The 16,319-nt window shown below is 40.2% G+C and overlaps 1 protein-coding gene across 5 annotated transcripts in view; it reads right to left on the bottom strand.

Annotated features, from left to right (window-relative positions):
• Positions 1-16,319, bottom strand: part of GRIA1 (glutamate ionotropic receptor AMPA type subunit 1) — a 382,121-nt gene that overhangs the window by 107,000 nt on the left and 258,802 nt on the right. For 3 of the 5 annotated variants that reach the window (XR_016313529.1, XM_089682810.1, XM_089682811.1), the window contains exons 4-6: positions 12,245-12,432; positions 10,047-10,100; positions 6,975-7,136 (exon numbers count right to left, since the gene is read on the bottom strand). Coding sequence is in view for 4 of the 5 variants with exons in the window: in XM_089682810.1 (XP_089538936.1) it covers positions 6,975-7,136; positions 10,047-10,100; positions 12,245-12,432 (404 nt within the window). In the remaining variant the exon portion in view is untranslated. The remainder of the gene's footprint in view (positions 1-6,974; positions 7,137-10,046; positions 10,101-12,244; positions 12,433-16,319) is intronic. The other 2 variants (XM_089682812.1, XM_089682813.1) reach the window with 1 other exon arrangement.

Genomic DNA, 16,319 nt, shown 5'->3' with positions numbered 1-16,319 from the left:
TGATTTAATGTGAGGAAACTCTGGGAACCTGGTTTACATTGTTATATAGATAAATAGTTTGTCTAGTTTAAAAAAGACACAAGTTCATCTAGTTCAAAGTTTTTTTCACAGAGAATTAAAATACAAAACACACAGACGCAAAAAGAAAACCTCCATATAGACAATCCTATACCCACTATTTTAAAACAATCTACTGAGCTGGCCAGAACCAGCTCTTGAGGGAGCCTATTCCACATTTTTCACAGCTTTTACTGTGAAGACTCCTTTCTGCATTTGGAGGTTAAACCTCTCTTCCTCCAGATGTAAAGAGTGCCCCCTTGTCCTCTCTGATGATCTTAAAGTGAATAACTCTACACTCTGGGGAGATTGATTTAATGCAGGGGTACTGATGTAATAGTGAGGAGTCTTGGGGGACCCTGATTTAATAAAGGGGACTCTGGGGACCCTGATATGAGGGGGGAGCTCTGAGAATCCTGATGTAAGGGTATGGGGGACTCATGGGTCCCTGAAGTAAAGGAAGAAACTCTGGGGGCCCTGATGAAAAAAGAGGGACTCTGGGAATGCCAATGAAAGTATGGAGGGCCTCTGGAGACTGATGTAAGTGGGGGAAATCTGGGGACCCTAATGTACAGGGGGGAACTTTGGGGACCCCACTGAAAGGGGGGCTGTGATATAAGGGGAAGCTCTAGGAACCTTGATGTAGGTGTGGGGAGTCTCTGTGAACCCTAATGTAAGGGGGGAACTTCAGGGCCCCTGAATTAAAGGAGGAACCCTGATGTAATTGGAGAAAACTCTGGGAACCCTGACTTAAGAGGAAGGACTTTGGGGACTCTCATGAAAGGGGGGACTCTAGGAAGCTCTAATGTGTTTAGTCAATGTTTTAAAAACATAGTAGTGAGTGAAGGTGAAGGGGTAATCTGCGGTTTGAAGGTGCAGGAATTGAGCTGATTGGAGGCATGATGGTGGGGTTGATCTGAAGTGTTAAGGAGCCAGAATTGAGGAGGCAGGAATTGTGTTGAATGTGAGGTGCATACATTGGAGCTCATTTGAGATCTGAAGGTGCAGAATCTGGGACTGATCTGAGGTATGATGGTGCAGGAAATGGACTGATGGGAGGTCTGATGGTGCAGAGAATGGGGGTGATCTGATATGTGAAGGTTCAGAATTTGGGGTGATCTGCAGTGTTACTGTACAGGAATTATGGTGATCTGAAGTGTGAAGGTACAAGAATTAGTTCTGATCTGAGAGAACTTAATTGAGATAACCACTATCACCTCACATTTTATTTCCAACTGTATATTTTGCAGCAGGTGATATATTCATTTCAAACTTACCTTGCAGAATACATGTTCTGGAACAAGGGTGTGCATCATTTACTTTACCACTTACTAGCGATCATTGAAAGCTCAATATTCATTTCTTACTATTATTAAAGTCTTTCACAGCGTTCACTTATAAAAATTACATTTTGTGATTGAGAGTTTAAAGTTGACTTTTTTTTATGTAGGTGACACTCTCAATTTCTTTGAAAAAATGTTTTTAGCGCACTGTTCTCAAAAGGTTGCCTACTCTTGTTGTCCTGCTCTACATGGAGAACAAGCACAGCTGTGGCTGTCAATCACAGGCTGTGCTGGAGCTCCCCTCCCCCCTTTCCTTTTTTCTTGGCTTTGAGGAAAAAGCTTTTCAGAAGTGAGTCATGCTGATAACAGAAGAACCAAGCAGCAGAAACAACTGATGCTCAGAGCTTTGGAGGGAGACAAATATACAATATAGAAGGATGAGCTTTTGTTCATATTTCATGTCTGAAGTTTACAACTACTTTAAGTCATGCACACCCTTGGATTAATGAATAATTGCAGGATTTACTGATAAATAGGTAGAGTTAGGGCTTAATTTGCCATAGTAGGCCTGCACCTAGTGGAGTTAGAAGCAAAGGGGAGGCCTTTTGCCTGAATAAATATTGGGCACACTTTTATGATGATAGGGGAACATATTAAACTTTGCGCAAGGAGGAACAGGATGAGCACTGCCAGAGCCCTACAAAATGGCCTCCAGCAGGCCACTGGTGTGAATGTCTCTGACTAAACAATCAGAAACAGACTTCATGATTGTGGCCTGAGGGCCCAACGTCCTCTAATGGGAACTGTGCTCACTGCCCGGTACTATAGAGTTTGGTTGGCATTTGCCATTGAACACCAGAATTGGCAGGTCTGCCACTGGCGCCCTGTGCTTTTCACAGATGAGAACAGGTTCACCCTGAGCACATGTGACAGATGTGAAAGGGGTTGGAGAAGCCGTGGAGAACATTATGCTGCCTGTAACATCGTTCCGCATAACCGTTTTGGTGGTGGGTCAGTGATGGTCTGGGGAGGTATATCCATGGAGGGACACACAGACCTCTACAGGCTAGACAATGGCACCCTGACTGCCATTAGGTATTGAGAAGAAATCCTTGGACCCATTGTCAGACCCTACGCAGATGCAGTGGGTCCTGGGTTCCTCCTGGTGCACGACAATGCCTGGCCTCATGTGGCAAGAGTATGCAATTTCAGCAAAGTGGACTAGCCTGCTGCATCACTTTTCATCTTGGTTTTCGGGGGGTCTTTGAATTCATTCCTCGTAGGTTGATAATTTTAATTTCCATCAAACGATGGGGCATCCTTACACTTCTAACACATTACTCAGTCCATATCAGTATCGATATCCAGCATGATATTTTTTCCCATTGAGATCTGATGTGTTTTCAAAGTATTACTTTAATTTTTTGAGCAGTGTATTATCTTCTAGACTCTGTGTGATATTTCCCTTTGTCTAAAAAAATTTAGGGGTGGCCATGAATAAACCTAATCTATAAAAGTATAACATCTGTAAAAAGGTAATGTCAATAATGAGTCTACAGCCTTTGTGAATATAATTCTGGATGCTTACATAATGCTCTTCCATTAAAAGTTAAGGGTTTGATACACAGGAAAAAAAGTTTGTGTCTCCAAACTTCCTTGCTTTGATATTGAAATAAGTCTGGGAATATAAGCCATTAACCTCTATTCGTTAAAGAACAATGTCAGGATTGTAAGATTCAACGTGCGTGTATTGCTAAGCAAGCAACGTCTTCTTCAATTACATGGCCTGATAAATCAAAATACTCTACCAAACAGGCAACAAGTGAAATATTGAAATAAGAACAGCTAAGTGGATTAAAACTTCTTTTAATTTACCCTTAGTTGTTTCTTGCAGCGGTGAATTGCAGAAGTCACTGACCTGTTTTGATAACAAAAGCTATCATTTGCATTTTCCTACTATTCCTTATTGTTCCCAGAACCCTATGTTCTGCTATTATCCAAAATTTTCCCTCTTTAATATCATGAATATATCTTATTATTATTAATGATAACAATTATGATAATAATGATGATATTATAATATTTATTAATGGTAAATTTTTGTGAAAATGTGAGAGGTAAAATCAGTCTCAGACAGCAAAATGACTGTATTATATTTTTTACATACTATGTGCTGTATACAAGGGCATTTCATGGCAAACCCCCCCCCCCTCCAAAAAAAAAAAAAAACTAATATATTTCATTAGTGTTTCCGTTATTTTCACTGTAACTTCCTGCCAGTAAATCTGTTCTTACAAAATCACATTAGAAACATTTTCCTAATGGAACACAGCCAATAAAAAAAAATGGAATTTTAACCCTTTTCTACTCCTAACGTTTTGGCTATACTTGATTCTATTGTTAATCCCCAGTGCTATAGCTTTTTGGCCTCATTTATTTAATAAGAAAACCTTCTAAATGTAAATTGGACATGTAGAGTCCCAGAAAAATAACGGGAAATCTTCAATGAAAGATTTGACCATTGATTTATAGCTTGTGGTCTACGCAACCTGCTTTAGTTACTTTATTCTTCAGCCAGCTCTGGTTTGTAGGGTTTCACTTTGAGGCTGCATTATGACAGTCTAATGAATCCCAGCTTGGTGGGTCCATAGCTTACATTCTCTGGTGTCTTTATTAAACCGTCTTTTTTATTCTAACCAGCTAAGACAAATTCTGTACACATCGTCAATCTATCTGAGGAATAGTTCCAATTGTGCAGTAGAGAACTAATTATTACAAAACTAAGGCAATGAGATGAATTTCAGTTTTGCAAGACTGGAAGATATACTTACTTAAGCATTAAATATTATGACAGATATATGCAGTGAGTCATCACACCCTGCTTCAGGGTAGAGGGAGCTAGAGCAAGTAATGTTACTAAAAATTGTATTTGGGGTGAAGGATGTCTCTCCCACATGTTGTCAACCATAATAAAAATAACCACTCAAGCCTTTGTCATCAGCACTGCCAACAAAGGGCAGTTATTGCTGATGCAATATATATTAATATGTTTTAATCTCTGTGTTGGGAGGTTTTGAAATTAAACTGTAAAATTATTTTATTTCAGAGAATTTTTTACGGGCAGAAGAACTAATAGCAAGACCATGCAGTTGCCTATAAGTAATTATATTCACACTTCTGAATTGTATCACAATGCACAGCAATGCATGTACTGCAGTGTGGTGCATTGTGTTGCCATCATTTTGAAGGGCACTCCAATGCACTAATAAATTGCACCCCAACACCCCTGCACTGTAATGTACCACAACATACATGGCGTATGTGCTGTGCTGTGGTGGAAAAAATAGTGCATCTCTATTTTTGGTTGCCTTGCTGCACTTTGTTATTTATTTAAAATAACTGGCTGCTGTAAAGCAAGACACGTTAATACACAACACAATACATTTGTCCATATGCGTTAATGTGTATATATAGCCAACACTTTTTTATAGAGTAGGGAAGGGTTATATCCCCCACTCAGGTTAGTTTTGTCCTGGTTGCGCCTTGCTCTGGAGAGTTTCCTTAAAGTGGAAGTAAAGGCAAAAACTAACTCTAAATCTACTCTAAGCCACATTCTAAGCCTAATCTATCTAGCTCTATAAAGAAAAAAATTGCTTTACTTACCTGTTCTGCTCTAGTTCTGTCTCCAGAGGCACACTCTGTGTGCTGGGAAATTCCTGGGAAATGGCGTCACTATGAGGCTTTTGTTGTCGGCTCCTCTCCTGCACACTCCTACACGCTGAGGCTGCTGCTGACAGCTCAGCTTGGCACCAGTCCAGAGCTACTGCAGAACAGGTAAGTATAGCAATATTTTGTTTACAGGGCTAGATAGATTAGGGCTTTGTTTACAGGGCTAGATAGATTAGGGCTTTGTTTACAGGGCTAGATTTGTTTACAGGGCTAGATAGATTAGGTTTACAATGTGGCTTAGAGTAAGTTTAGAGTTAGTTAGGTTTTGCCTTTACTTCCACTTTAATTCATTATCTGGGAGACTCAACAGTCTCGCAAAGTAAAAGGGAATTCTAGTCTTGAACAGTTGTAGCCAAAAAAATTGTCCCAATAGGAAGGTTTCCCCTCACTTTTTGGTTTCATGATAGCTCCAGAATTTAGAATTTCCACTTGCTTTACATCTTGGTGACAGTGGTCACTAGGATCATAAGAGGGGTGAATTTCCCACCGGAGACACAGACCACAACTTAGCAGAAGATATGACTCTCCCCTACTCTATTCATAACTAAACAAAATTTTTGCTTTTACATATACTTCAATGCAACAAAACCAGCACTGAAGCGTAAGTGAACCCTTTGCATGATTATACTGTATATATCAAAACAAGATAGTAAACTCTTGTGCTCCCCAGGGGATAAGGCAATGTGTCCATGTGTCCATTAGATGGAAAAATATCAAGCACCTGGCTAAATTTCCTGTAAATATACTATAGCAGAATTTGATATAGTAGTCTGAAATAGTTGTCCTAGTGGTACTATCTCCCCCTCCCCAATAGGAATTTTTTTTTCATTAAGTCAGGCTAATTTTTGTTGGTTGCTGACAGGGTTTCTTACTAGGTCTGTAATTTGGTAAGACGCTAGTTTATGCATGTGTATCCCTGTAAAAGACTGCCTTGTAGCTGTTGGTCAACGCGTTTCAGAGAAATATTGCTCTCTTTCATCAGGGCTTAGCTATATGAGGATTCTGGTCACTTTAACCCTTTGTATACAAAATTTAGGACCTGAAAAGGGGACCAGAGGCCTCCTACTATAGATCTAGTGAGAAACCCCCCAGCAGCATAGGAAGTATAATCTGGATTATTAAGCAGAGAATTCATATCGAGGGAGACTTGTACCAGTAGATCTATTTCAGACTGCTATATCAATCCCTCTTATACTGATAAGTAAATAAGCCAGGTGCTTGGTATTTTTCCCTTTTTTTGGATTATTACTATCTAATCATTGTGAATACACCGTTGTATCCCCTAGTGAGCCCAGCAGTCTTTTATCTTATTTTATTTTATTGGATACAGTGAGACACATAGGGGGCTGTGTGTTTGAGACTGTAGCAATTGCCATTTTATGATGAAGTAACCTCCCTACTCTGAGCTTTGCATCTTTCCTTATTTTTAATGATTATCTACATATTCTAAGTGGCAGTGTGTTCCTCAAATACAATTTATGACATCTAAGTTATGGTGCACTATGCTGTCAAAAAATAAACCTGCTATGTTTTTTTGATCTGTGGATGTGTGTTAAAAAATAAATTTCCCCATGCAACACAGCATGCATCAACATTCCAAACATGTGCAACCTTCCAAGCTGGCCACTGTCTCTTGTGACATTCACTCTGAGATATTAGGTAAGACTTGCAAATATAGAAAGCAAATACTTTTTATACTAATACATGGAGAGTAATGAAAAAAACAACAAACAGCAATAAAGATATGTCTTATAATGTATCTCTACATATATAGGATAGAGGCTGTTATTTACGTGTACAAGAAAATTAACTTATCCGTTCAAAATTCCAATCAGTCAGTTCACAAAATTGTTGTTGCTAGGTCCCTGTGAATCTTGGGACAGCCTTGTCATTTTAGAGGTTTACCTTTGGTTTCTTCCAGTCTACACGAGGTTGTTCCCGACCATCATAGGTTTTCCATTGCTGCAATATCTGCGATACCCTGGCGTCTGTGTAGTTAACCAGCTGAAATCCTGTAACATTGGCCCCCGCTTCTTGAAACTTCTGCAGTTCAATGTCCATGAAACCCTAAAATTTTGAAAGAGGATATTTTTTTTATCTGTTCACAGGGTACTACAAACTGTTAAAATGATTTGCACCCATAACGAAACACCCTGGATGTCTAAGAGATTCTATATACCCTTCTATATAGGCAGGACTGTTTTAAGGGTCACTTGTAATTAAAGAGATAAGTAGGCTTCCCTTGCTGAGCTATTTCTGAACTAACATGCCTAGATGTCTTGCTGATCCTGTGGCTTCAATACATTATGTAACATCTCCCTGCAATTGACTGTAGTGAACTCAGTTAACTTTTTTTTTTTTTTAATTAGCATTAAGTTGGCTATAGATGGTTAGTTTTTTTCATTCAGCTAGAAGGCTGAACAAAAGAAAGCCTACAGATACACACAAAGGAGGTGGATGGAGGAATGATCACTGAACTTTTGTTTCATTGAGAAGTACAAATCCATCTTGTGCAGTGACAGACAGGACTTGCAGTTTATTCATTCACAGAGATCTGTGCGACTGTGTGAGTATAGCCATCCACAGCCATGCCAATTGCAAATCTTAAAGCTGCTGTGGGCAAGAAGAACCCTGACTCACTGTAAGAGGGGGGGGGGGGGCATTTTTGGGGTGGGGGAGTATACATGGTACATGCTACACCCTAAATATATTGTACCTAAATCCCCCCCAAAAAAATGTTGGGTCCACTTGGCACTATGTTACATGTTATGACCTAAATATATAACACTTAAAACATCCCCAAAATTTTTTTTGAGCCCTGCCTACATGGACACATATGGGAACATAAACACACATAATGGGGGCACCTGTGTACAAAAACATCAATTGTGCTGCACATGCTACATATCACCACATACAATTTTAAGGCTTGACATGTGTATCTGTTTACTCGATGCAATCTCACTTTTTACCTTTTATCAAAAAATTTGGTATTGCGTTTGTGCTCTCAAATTAAATTTAGTGTATTGTTTACAGAATATGTGTTCTTGATAAACCACTAATATCTCATGACATTTGGAATTATGAGTATTTTATTCTCCAGAGCCTCTACTTTCAGAAAACATAAAATGTTTAGGTTTTTTACTCATCTTCAGGACTACAATTATTTTTTAAACATGTGTGCTAAAAACAAAAAAGGCTCTGGTAGTGAAAAAGGTTAAAAAAGTTTTTACACTGTATAAAATAATTATACATTTTATTCTATATATTTTCCCATTTAAATTGACACTAAAATATTGTTGCTGGTATAAAGCATGACATAGTTAATTGAAAATAAAAAAAGGTTACTTTTTCAATTCTGCACATGTTCTTGTTATGCAACACTGAAAACGGTAATAAATAAAATGAATGAAAACAAGAAAAAATATATATTAATTGTAAAAATTTTAAACTAAAAAAAAAAATGGACAGAAAAACAATAGCTAAGAGAAGAAGCAGAGGAACGTGAAACTGGTAATTCCTGAAAAAACTATGTTTGGCAAAATCACTATACTCAGCTACTGTGTATTAATAAATGCCTGAATAATAATATAATATAGGTAAATGAACAAAGACCAAAGAAGGATCAGCAAAAGATAATTTTAATTAAATGTCCTGAAATTGAAGCTACACATTTTTAAAATGTTTGGGTAGAATAGAAAAGCATTAGAACCCCTGTCAGGTTTTTATTGTTGTCTGTGTCTCCACTGGGGAGATGTGCTCTCTGTTTGTTTTGGTGACTAAGATCATTGGGGCTAAATGTAAAAGAAAATCCCAAATTTTTAATTAGGGATGCCCCACGTTTTAAAGAGATTTCTTCTCACTTCCTGTTTTGTCTACAGGTCTGGAAGTGAAAGTAAATCTCCTCAATAGAACTTGGGTTCTAGCAATGAGATTTGGCTGCCATAGTCCCTGTCTTCCATACTCACCTGTGTTAGGCAATTCCTACATGATTTAAGATGTTTCCACTCTTCCTTCAGCATTCTTTGTAATATAACATACATAAGAAATCTTAGCGGAAGAGTGGGAGCCCTTTATATATGCCACAGCAATTCCACAGGCTTGGGAATCCAAGCACATGGATCTAAAAACTGCAGCCCCCCAAGGAGAGGTACAAAAATGTGAACTCCCTAGCAGCTAGCAAACACATACAGTAAATATCTATTATCTATATATGTATCTATCACCCTTTATCCCCTGCAAAAATGTAATGGAGAGTTGGAACAACGATTACTTACATAGCTTATGTTTGCCACTAGGTGTTTGACATTTGAATTTTGTTATTTGTGGACCTACCTACAGTATTGTTTGCATTGGAATAATGTGATGGTTATTTACATGCGTGTGTTCACAAATCACAAAGCTGTTGTACTGTATGTTACACTCTGTTGGAGTCTTAAATAAAGAATTAAAAAAAAAAAAAATGATTTCGCTAATGACTTAATAAAATAATACCTATGTAAAGAGATGTGAGGTTTTTTCAGTTCTCTATGGCAACTTTCATAGTACTATAGCTAAAGAATACATAGAGCTTCAATCTATATTATCATGTACCTTTATGTATTGTGTTAGGCTTTCTAGAATTGACCTCTTCATATAACATAATATATGCCAATAAATGGACCCCAGAAATGCAATTACAGCCTTCAGAAAAAAGTCCGTGAACTTCAAACACTCATTGTGGGCTGAAAATTCAGTTCACAATTTATAATATTTTTGTGTTCTTTAACAAAAGCAGCAATTATTTAGTAGCTGCCAATGCGTATAGAACTCTGCAGCATAGCATTGTCTGCTGGTTCCTGTGACAACGCATGCTAGGTAATGCAATCACAGCACTCCAATCAACAATGGCTCTATTTGTACCATGAGCAAGTACAGAATGCTCCAACTGTGCATCACGCCCCTGCAAATTCCTTTCAACCCAGATACTTCACTTACCAGGTTGGCAAGAATATAGTGATATCCAACAATGTTCTTTTCTAGCTTGACAATCTATAAGGCCAGAAAAAAGGGTTAATATGTATTAAAGCTTCATGGGACAATTTCTAATACTCGGTCTATTCATTTAGCTAAGACAACAGCAGGCATATAGGAAATTATATTACTACACCAAGACTAAGTCTCCTGGCACCCAAAGTGAAGATGCCAAAGTGAACATTCACCAGAGCTGAGATGGATTGTGTTTACACATTCACATGTAGAGTAGCTGAGCTTTTCAAAAACTCTCTTAACTAATTCACAGGGAGTTTGGCATTATGACTGCTACCTGGCACATCCAGTGCTGGACTGAACTACTCGACAAAGATGTAGTAAATTCCTAGGCTGGCACCTCATTATGTGTGATACTGCACCAACTCTGGAAGTTGAGAACTGGTGATGATAAACAGCAAGCCTGACATGTTTCTTTTAAAGGGCTTTTCCATCATAGGTGCTATGACTAAGGCTTTCTAGGTTAGACACATGAGCCCTTTTTTGGACTGGATTCCTACCACATAAGCTAATAAAGGACTGATTTTGGCGTAATAACCGTGTTGCTGGCTTTTCTTCTGTTGGATTTGCATTCCCAGGGTTAACAAAAACCCTTGCTTCCTATTTCATCAGTGTTACAAGGTTTGAGCGTGCCCAGGGGCGGACTGACCATTTGGAAACTCAGGAACTGCCCGAGGGTCCGGGGTCAGTAGGGGGCCCCATGAGATGCCCCTGGTACCTTTTTCATAGGCTTTTTTGAGTTTGGGCAAAGACACAGGGGCCCCATGATCCCCTATTGCCCGGGGGCCTCATGAGTTGTCAGTCCGCCCCTGAGCGTGCCTGTTAGTTTTTCAGTTCCACTCTTCCACCATGATTACAATTTGTTGCTGTAAATGCCATCAGCATTATTTATAAATTAACTTCGTAAATTCTTCACATCAGAAGCAATGAAGTTGTCCAGTTCATCAAAGTCTCTCAGCAGCTCAGCTCCCGCTTCTCCCCTCACATCAGTGTCCCTTTCAGCCTTCTATCTCTAATATGAATGCATGGCACTCAGGGAGGGGAATAAGGTGAGTTGAACTGTCAAGAGGACTTCAGTGCTTCTGTTGGTAATCTGAGGATGAATCGCCTCGTGATGCCCACCGCTAGGTCAAAATTCGTAGCCTGATCACAGGGTCATTTTAAGACTTGAAACCAGGTAGATGTAAGTAAAACACCATTTCATCCAGTTATTTATTTATAAAAATAATGAAAAGTAAATATGTATTTTTACAGAGAGCTACAATAAGTGCCTGACCCTGCCTTGGTATTAGGTTCCTCTGATCCAAAGCAGAGTAGGATTAGGAGGGGTAGGGTCAATCCTTCTCACTAATCAAACCCTTCAGCATTGCACAGTGTTGTTAGTCTCCCTCACTAAATTTACTTTCGGGAGGGAAATGCATGCAGGGTGCTGCTGGCTTGCTGCCCTTTATTGCCAATGGTCAATACTGACTGGCAGGGGTGTCAACACCACAAGACTGGTTAAAATGAATTGAAAATCCTTTACAGGTAAGACAGTTTACAAATACTATACGTATTTAACCTATGCAATCAGCTGCTTTCCTAGAATTAATTCAGCTTTAAAACATATTAGAAGTCATTGGGTGACTAACCGACTCTCATCCTCAGCATTTGCCCATAGCTGAGTCGTTGGTTTTAGGTGGTGTTTTTTTTAATATCATCGGTAGCTAAAAGCTGAAAATGATTATCAAAGTGTTTGCTGGATTACACAAGCATTTCTGTGAATGTAAAGGTTTTATTTTTTCCAACTGCCAAGTCCGGTAATTTATATTTTGTAATAGAGGCCTAGACATGTATCCGTGGACCAGAACCACCTGGGAAGCCTCTACTGTGATCTAAGGAAAAACCCTCTTTTGAACTTGACCTACTTAGAAAAATCCTGGCTTCCTTTCATTCTGCTCAGCTGGAATTACACCCACATACCTTTTTTTTTTTTTTTTTTTTTAAACATACAGAATTCAGTTTACTTTATGACAGTCCCCACACTTACAAATTAAAGGCATAAAAAGACAGATCAACCAAAAAGCCTCTGAACACAATATTTGCAAACATTGACCAAATATCATATGAAAATGATACAGAGCTGGTTTTGAGGATAATGGTAACACTACCTGGGTGAGTATGGCATTCAGTCTTTCGGACTCACAGTCTATCACGACCTGACGATCTTTACTCTTGTCTAGATCCTGAAAAAGCAGACGATATTCTTCCTCTGTGGTGGTGAGAATGTTGACAGCTGTAACTTGCCAGTTCTTCTCTGCCGCAGTGTCCAGCACCTTCTGGAGGACAGACAAACCTGATAACAAAGAGGAATTAGGGCTAATCAGTGTCCTCCAATTGTAGGATTGGTTAAATTGTTGTGGATATTTAAAGATGAATTACAGACAGATATAAGAGATATAAATTAAAGGAGAAGTAGTGCCAAAGCTCTTCTTACCCTACTTCTTCTATGGATCACCCGTATTAAGCTGACAGCGGTATAAAGTCTGCTGTCGGCTGACATTACTCATCCAGTCCAAACTCTGGAAGGATCCCAACTTTAATCTTGGGATCCATCCAGATGCCTGGAATGGCTGCTGGCTCAACCGCTCAGCTCACTGAGATCCTGAGCCAGGCGATCCTGTCCCCTCTACTGCCCAGCGCTTGAATGAGAGCTGGAGGGCAGAGCTGAGAACCAGTGACTGACAGTTGCCAGCTCTCTGTTCACTGAAGGACAAAGAACTGAGCATTCAGCAGTCTTTGATCGCTCAGTTCTCTGTCTTAGAGGTGGCAGGGACATATGCAGCATAGGACCAATTCTGCATCCACCTGGGTGACTATAATTGTTTTATTTTTAATTCCACACTTCTCTTTTAATACAGCTCTGTATTCTTTAAAAAATTTATAAATGAATTTTTTAAATTTGATTAGTGTAAGTACCTGAATTTGACTTGGCATTAACCTTTAGCCATTTTCGGTACAGCAGAGGAGACTGAGAAAAGAACTGTCAGAACTGGGGGGGCCAGTGAGGTATGCTGCATGCAAATATGCTGACAAACAACATGCTGATAGAAGGAAGGAGCAAAGCTGCAGTTTGACACTGACATTAATACTTTAACTGGGAATGATTTGGACAATGAATCCAACAGAGAATATGAGTGTAAAAAAATCGATGAATTAAGAAACACATCAGGTGGATGTATTAAAAAATTAAATATGGTTTGGTCTTTTCCCCCCGGCTGACCATAGGATACATATATGCGTATTTTAAATACGCATCTGGAGAGTGCGTATTTTTACTATATCCCTGGCACATCACCGAATACTTAATTGGCACATGGATTATGATTCTTGATCACTTTTATGCAGATCTTCTCCTATTGTCACAGTTTTATAGACACTATCATTTTTACTTATCATCACAAGGACTTTTTATGATTCAATAATTTGAAGCACTTTATTTATTTATTTGAAGCACTTTACATATTTCATCATTACTTATTTATTATTATATTATTTATCATATTGTGCCTTGGTACACATCTATACGTGAGCACAGCATTTTCTACATATTTATTTTCATTAGTTATATGAGCGCTGCACGATTATTATTTTGTGATTGAAGCTGGATTTACTTTGGGGACGTTTTTTTTTTCAAATAAAAAACTTGTCAAAAACTGTCTCTATGTTTTTATTATGTACCATATATTCAGTCACATAGGGTATAGCTGGGATCTGGGGGCCCCCTTGTTAAGGAAAAGAAAAAAAATGCTGGAAACCAGTTCTTAGCAGCGATTAGCAGAGTTTAGGAGCGTTCAGCAGTTTTTTTTTTTCTGCTGGCAAATTTTCTGCCAAAAATTCAAACAAAAGAGTTTTTATTCTGCTCCTAAATGCTATGCATGGACACATAGGAATACTATTTGCTTCTAGAGGCAGAAAATGAAAAACTCAAAAGCTGCTGTTAGGAGCGTTTTTTAAGTTAGTGTACATGGAGCCTTATAATGTAAATGTTTTAAAATACCGGTACATTGTAATCTGCAGGACAATAGTAATTCAGTGAGTTAAAAAGGAACAAGGATTGCTTTCCTAGGGTTCACAAAGCTCCTTTTTTGTATCCAAAGGTGCTTGAGGCAATGGAAGTGCTCCATGTTGTCAAATGTTCTGCTGACAACTGTCTAACATAAAAATTCACCTCACTTTGGAAAAATTTCCTGTTGAAGCACAAACAATTATATATATGCAGGATATTATACATGGCAGATAGGCTTTCCAAAAGAGATGCGTTTTTAAAGCAGAATTCCAGTCAAAATTTTTATTTTCCCATGCAGTGGGGCTGTGTCCGAACTGCAGAGGTTAACTGCACGTTTTGTCCAGGGGTTCAAGGAAAAGCTATACTTATCTCATCCTCTGATCCTGCGGAAAAGCACGCTCCCCCACGTCCAGCCATGGACTGTTCCTGCTGTTTTCTCCCCTGGAGCTGGTCTATGGGTTTGATGATGTCAGGAACAGCCCATTCACAAGATCACTAGTGTGTTGGGGGGCAGGAGCAGCGGGGACCAGTCTTGTGCTTAGAAGATCGATGGATTAGGTAAGTATATCCGCTTACCAAACCTCTAAAAAAAAGATCATTTAACCCATGCAGTGTGTGCACAGGCCCACTGAATGGGAAAATAAAATTTTTGACCAGAATTCTTCTTTAATAATCACCTGACTGTGGACAGAGTAACAGGCAGCCAAATGGAATGGGGTAAGGAGTTTCAGAGGATCGGAGAGCCACTGGAGAAGTCCTGGAGATGAACATGGGAAGGGACACTAAGAAGTCTTGGGAGGTGCCTGGTTTTGGTGATATTTTAAGATGATCAGCTTCTAATTGGGGTGGAGTTGAATGCTCATTTGAGCATCTCCCTATAAATTTAGATCAGCTCATGGGGGAGATCTCTGATGGGGGGCACAGTCTGATGGGGGTGCTGCTTCAGATTGAGTGCGGCTTGAACGAGTGCGTAGAAGAAGCAGTTAAACGCAGCAGTTGAACTAAAGCAGGAGAACCCAAACAGCAGGAAGACACAACAACAGCAAGAAGCTCTACTGCATGCTGGAAGACTGCAAGCAAACACCCTGGGAAACCTCTTACATGCCTGAGACCCACTCCGTGTACCTTTATATAATACACCCCTCTTCTCCTCTTCATATTACTATCCTCTGTTCCCACATCTCATTTCTTTACCCCTCTGCTCCACCCCACAACCTGTACATCTCCCCCTCACTGCTATCATCTCCCTACTACTGCTCTCTTCACCTCCCCAAAATGTCTCTTCCACTCCTCCTTCTCATTTTCCTCTCCTCTGTTCCCAAAATCCATTCATTATATCCCTCTGCCCCTCCCAAACATTTGTATATCGTGTCCTCACTGCTTCCCTCACCCCTCTATGGCACCCACCACCTCCTCCTATTACTCCGCTCTCCCACTGACCCCAACACCTCCACTAGGAGTTTCTCACGCTCCTGCACATCCCGCTCCCATGCCACCTTTCTCACCCTTCTCCTCCTCCTAGCCGCGGGGGACATCTCCCCGAATCCTGGCCCTCCACCTCCCTCACCCGCTCAACACCCTCCCGCCTCCACATCCTACTGCAACCCCCACAACTTAGTATCTGTCCCCCTGCTCCCTAAAATCTCCCCCCCGTTTTCATGTGCACTCCTGAACGCCCGTTCGGTGTGCAACAAGCTTACCGCCATCCACGACCTCTTTGTTTCCCGCTCCCTCAACCTCCTAGCGATCACGGAAACCTGGATCCAGCCCACTGATTCTACCTCCCCTGCTGCACTCTCCTATGGAGGTCTCACCTGGATCCACTCACCCAGGCCTAACGGTCGTAAAGGTGGTGGGGTTGGTTTGCTCCTGTCACCGCAGAGCACCTTCCGAGTCCTCCCAAACCCCCCCTCCCTATCCTTCTCCTCCTTCGAAGCCCACTGCCTCCGACTATTCTCCCCAACCCCCCTGAAGATTGCTGTGATATACGGGCCTCCTGGATCCATACCACGCTTCCTGGATGACTTCTCCTCCTGGCTACCCTTCTTCCTCTCCTCTGAGCTACCCACCATCATTCTTGGGGATTTCAACATCCCTGTCAACCTCGACAACCCGGACACATCCCGTCTCCTCCACCTAACCTCCTCCTTTGCACTTGCACAGTGCATACAATC

The sequence above is a fragment of the Staurois parvus genome, unplaced genomic scaffold, assembly GCF_062004578.1.
Source record: "Staurois parvus isolate SC_StPar_1 unplaced genomic scaffold, SC_StPar_1.0 ptg000298l, whole genome shotgun sequence".
Classification (NCBI taxonomy): Eukaryota; Metazoa; Chordata; class Amphibia; order Anura; family Ranidae; genus Staurois; species Staurois parvus.
This window is presented reverse-complemented; position numbering and strand designations above follow the sequence as displayed.